A 5,073-nucleotide genomic window follows, 5' to 3' on the forward strand; every position below is an offset into this window, starting at 1 on the left:
AGCGATCGGGGCAGAATTTTCAATGTTTTCCCATGTTTTCCAAAATTTGCGATATAACAGAGGATCGAGTTTTCAGTGTAAAAGGCGGGCCTGTGGAGTCCTGATAGTGCAGTTGCGCATTGAGGCGGTGGAGGGCGAGGGTCTTGTGACTTGGGAAGAGGCTGATACCCGATTGCGATGAAAGGAGGCCCTCAAAAACTGTGCCAAGCCTATAGGTTGAGCGGGAAATTGTATGATTGACTGAGTATCAAGGCATAAATCCTTTCACACTTATTTCGTGGTTTTATAAAATGAATAAAGGTAGTGTTTGCATTTGATTGAGCATTTTTGTTCTATTGTTCACAATCATCAAGCTAATGATGGCTATCCTTGCAGGTGAGAAGCAAAGGATGCAGAAGGGGATTCGAAGGGTTGTGTATGCAGAAGCGCTGCATTTAAAGAATCTAGCTGCAACCCCACGCGTTGCCTATTCAAGCCGCAAGCAAAGTTGTCCCGGTCTCCATTGTGGGAAGGCAACATACAATTGCCCTTCTCACGAGGACCTGTTCTCCTCCTTAGGAAATGAATCGACCCAGCCGTTATGCCTTCTATGGGTCAGCAGTCACACTAATGATCCTATCACTGTCTACTAGATGGGCTTATCTAGAACAATGGGAAGATGAAGAGGCAGGGTGACCTCGACTGGTCAGCAGTTTCACCAACCTACCACAGCTGTACAAACTGATCTGTGTAACGAAAAGAGGGAATGGAAAGAGCATGGAAGGTGGAGGGTCATTCAGAGGGCGCATAAGTATTACCTTCGAAGAGGAGAAGGGGCTTTTGATTCTGGAGAATAACAATGTTGCTTTATTGTGAATGAGGAGCATTGTTTTTGAGAGAAGGAGCCTTTAGTTTTAGACTCATTGTATTGTTTTGGATCAGAGTGTTGTTACTAGCATGACTATAAATATGATTTATATTTATGCATATTGATGACTTACAGTTCACTATTAATCTTGTTAAATTGAATGTGATTTAGTTTCATGGTTAACTCATGAATGGTCTCTGATTTGAAACTAAATTAAACATCAATTGCACTTTTAATTCCATAGAAGAATGTGGATTCCTATATGAGTGATTGGATTGCAATTTAGCTTTAATACAGTCTTGTCTAGCTGTGAATTCAGTGATTGATTCATTTGGACTTGAATTTATGCATGATGTTTAACCTTCTTTATCACGCTCTTGCTGAACATATATATGATGTTTAAACCTCTATATCATGCTCTTGTAGGATAGATTAGAGTAGTTAGAAGTAGTATAGATAGGATTTAATACATAGAGGTTAGTTGTTTCATTTTGTTGATTTAATTGATGTCTTCCTCCTGGCATTGTGCACATTTGCCATGTCAACAAACTTACAATTTATTAAGGAATTTAGACTTCTGTGATCCATAACATTGTTTAGATAATCTTCGGCAAAATCACATAACCAATTTTTTGTCGACGCGTTTCGAACCAAAATTTCTTAGAATAATAATAATTTAATACTATTTATTTAAATAACATTGGAATGATAATATATATAGATTATTTAATTAAATATGAACAATTATATATGACCATTATAGTTAAGAATGGATTATATAAATATTTTATTATTCATACTCACATTAACATAGGAACTCTCTTAGTATATAAGCTAATGATAATTAATTATACATTTTAGCGGTTTCTAAGAATATTAATAATATAATTAGTGATTTGACTAAGACCTTTGGTCAAAATTAACCGTTGGCATTATAGCCGTTGGAGTCTCTGCACACTCTATTTAATCAAGCTAAGCCAGATTAGTTCTTCAACTTGTCCTGACGATGAACCACACTGGTTGGTTCGAAACGCGTCGACAAAAGATTGGTTATGTGATTTTGCCGAAGATTATCTAAACTTACAATTTGACGATCACGATATGTTCTAAACATGAAGTCATTCGATAGTTCATTCTCTCCTCGGTATTACCTACACTTGATATGTGGCTTAACATCCGATTGGTCCATGATCTCTATTTAAAGAGCATGGAGGGTCATTTGTAGGGTGACCGTTCATGAGAGAAGTTTATGTAAATTTTCTTTCTTTTATTAATAAATTCCCTGAAGTGGCTGCGTTGGCTCAGGCCGTGGACTGTTTCCCTCTTTGAGGGTTTTAACCACGTCAAGAATACTGGTGTATTGATCTATGATATGTTTGTGAGCGGTGTCCTTTGGTGTTCTATCTGAGGAACTTACCTTATAAATTCCTACAGAAGCATGGTCCTATATCTCAATGAACACTCCTCCCAACCCGGTTGCTGATTGGACTACTCAAATGTGGAAATGGGAATCCACCCTCAAGCTAAAATGCTTCATTTGGTTGACTAGACACAACCACATTTTAACTTGAGAAAAATTACTGAAATGTGGCTTTCAAGGGCTAGGCAGATGCAGTCTTTGTAGGCTGGCGACTAAAGACTATCCTCATCTCTTTCTCCTTTTCCCTTTTGCGGCGGCTATTGGGGAGGAAGTCTTTAGTACCCTAAAGATCAGCAGCCTGGTTGAATGCTCATCCATTCTTTCTTGCCTCACTTCCTGGACTACTTGTTAAAGTGCTCATAGAGATTTACCCCTATACGTCTTTTGGGGATTTGGAGGTGTCAGAATGAGCTTATTTTTAGGACAGACTTCCTGAGATCAAATCATCTTGCTTCCGTATTGCTTCATATTTCCTAGAGATTGGTCCTTGGACCCCATGGCTCCTTCATGGTTCATTTCCTTTCAAGACTTGGAGAACAAATTCCCTATCGGTTTCTTTGATGGAGCCTCTTCTTGGGGGTCATGTCGATGTGGGGTTCATATAAGGATCAATCCTTTAGAAGCATACACTTTTTGTTGGTATGGAGGGGCTGGCACCAACTGTAGAGTTGAATTGATTGCCCTTTGGGGGCCCTCCAGTTTTCTCTTTGACTTGCCATTGACCAGATTCTGATTGTTGGAGACGCATTGACTATCGTTCAGTGGATAGAGGGCGTCAATGACCTTGAGGTCCCTTCGTTGATTCACTGGATGGAGAACACCAGGGCCCTCATTCCTGCGATTGAGGACATCAGTTTCCTGCATGTCTACATAAAGCAAAACGAGTCCGCAAACACCCTGTCCAAACGTGGTTTCTCAATTCCCCTCGGCTATTTTTTTATGAGCATCTGGTTCACAATTTGGTTTGTGAAGATGGATTTTTTGAAGTATAAGCTCGGTGGCTTGCCTTGGTACACATATTTTTGGACTTCTTGGTTATGTTTATGCTACATCCTCTGTTTTCTGATAGTTTCTTCACGTTTTTCTGCTGCTATCTGTCCCTTTTGATAGTAATGGTAGTCTTGTTGTATGGTTTGTCACAAGGCTTTTTCATATATGGTGCGACGATTTTCTGAGTAAACTCGAAGCATTGATTCAAACATATGTAAACGACCTTATTTCTGATAAAAACACTATGTTTTTTCCTCTGAAAAAAAGTTAGATTTATTTTATATTTTGAATAAACTTAAATTTAAAAAAATTCAAAATTCTGCTGACAAACTAAAATTATAATTTAAAAATATTCAAAATTCTGCTGACAAAAAGAAAGTTTGTGGAGTCGAAAACAAGATATGAAGAGAGGAACGAGAAAATATATAAATCAACCAAATTTTAAGAGGTCCAACAATTTGTTTTTCTCCACCTGTCGTGTCCATTGACACCTTCACCTTCATCCAAAAGCAACCTCACTCCATATCCTCCACCTGTTATGATTTATTTGCCACGCCATCTCCTCCACCTGTGGTAGATTTTTGCCACGCGGCTCTCCAAATCTCTTCATGACATCTCATCTCCTCCATCTCACGCTACAGACATCAGTCTCCTTAATCAGAACTGCATTCATTTATCTTCTGTTTTCATAAATCCCCATAAAGAAGTGTATTCAGAGCCCAGGCTTAATTACAGGCATAATGGCGTATGCTGAGGGAAAACCTGGAAATACAAATGCTTCGCATTACGATCTGCTTCCCCAGCAGATGAAGTTATTGTTTGTTCAGATGGGCACGGGTTATGACCAGCATGGGTCAGTCATCGAGCGCCTCTTTTTTTCATAATATCATTTGATGCCCCGAGCTTTAGTCAGATATAAAACGCTGAAGCTTCTCAGTAATATATATATATACATATACATACCTGGGTCTAGTTCTGATTTGGTTAATACGTTATTTCATGTGTGTGCAGGCAAGATATAACGATGGCAGCTATGCGGGCTTGCAAGGACGCCATCCACAAGAACACCATTCCTGCATTTCAGACAGGTTGGTGTTATACTCTATAACCACATATATATATATTTATTTATTTATTTGAAACAATTATATTTGCTTGCTGACTTCATTTATCATATCAGTACTTCGTGTTGTGTTGTGGGTGTATTATTGCAGGTGCCCTGCCAGGAGTAAACCAGGATCACATGAAGCTTAGAGTGAAACTGGGAGTACCTCGTGGCAAGCAGAACTCTCTTAATATCGACGCAGTTAAATCTGTTTTTCCATAGTGAGTTATATACTGCATCTTAAAATCAAGAAAGTCAAATTTTGTTTTCTTCGTGATTCTCGTAGATTGATTTTGTGTATGTCTTCGCAGTGGGAAAATCATAGAAGTAGAGGTGGTGGATGGAGGACTGGTCTGCTCAACCGGAGAACGCTGGGGAGCCCTGAGAGATCAGACTGAAGACTGTTATATTGTAAATGCTGCAATTTATGCCGGATATTAAGATGATGAGAAATCATGGAGAAAGAAGAATCATACCATGTAATCTAACAATAAGGAAGTGTAGTGTAAAGCGGGAACTTTGGAGATAACAACCATATAAATATACCTCAAATATGTTAATATAAACGTTTGGATGGAGTTTGGGATTCTCCCAGCAACATTTGCACATATAAATATACCTCAAATATGCTAATATAAATGTTTAGAAGGCGTTTGGGATTCTCGTAACAACATTTGCAAATAAATATAAATGTTTGAAAAGATTTTGGGA

At 38.5% G+C, this 5,073-nt stretch overlaps 1 protein-coding gene across 1 annotated transcript; it reads left to right on the top strand.

Moving 5' to 3' along the window:
* The first annotated feature begins 3,927 nt into the window (after positions 1 to 3,927).
* Positions 3,928 to 4,818, top strand: LOC149186405 (uncharacterized). The gene is made up of 4 exons (XM_089412610.1): positions 3,928 to 4,110; positions 4,269 to 4,345; positions 4,472 to 4,583; positions 4,674 to 4,818. Exons 1-4 carry the CDS (start codon positions 3,998 to 4,000, stop codon positions 4,801 to 4,803), a joined length of 432 nt encoding a protein of 143 aa, XP_089268736.1. The 5' UTR covers positions 3,928 to 3,997; the 3' UTR covers positions 4,804 to 4,818.
* Positions 4,819 to 5,073: the final 255 nt, after the last annotated feature.

The sequence above is a fragment of the Pinus tabuliformis genome, chromosome 3_1 (assembly GCF_031772625.1).
Source record: "Pinus tabuliformis cultivar Carrire ecotype Pingquan chromosome 3_1, CPIR1, whole genome shotgun sequence".
NCBI lineage: Eukaryota > Viridiplantae > Streptophyta > Pinopsida > Pinales > Pinaceae > Pinus > Pinus tabuliformis.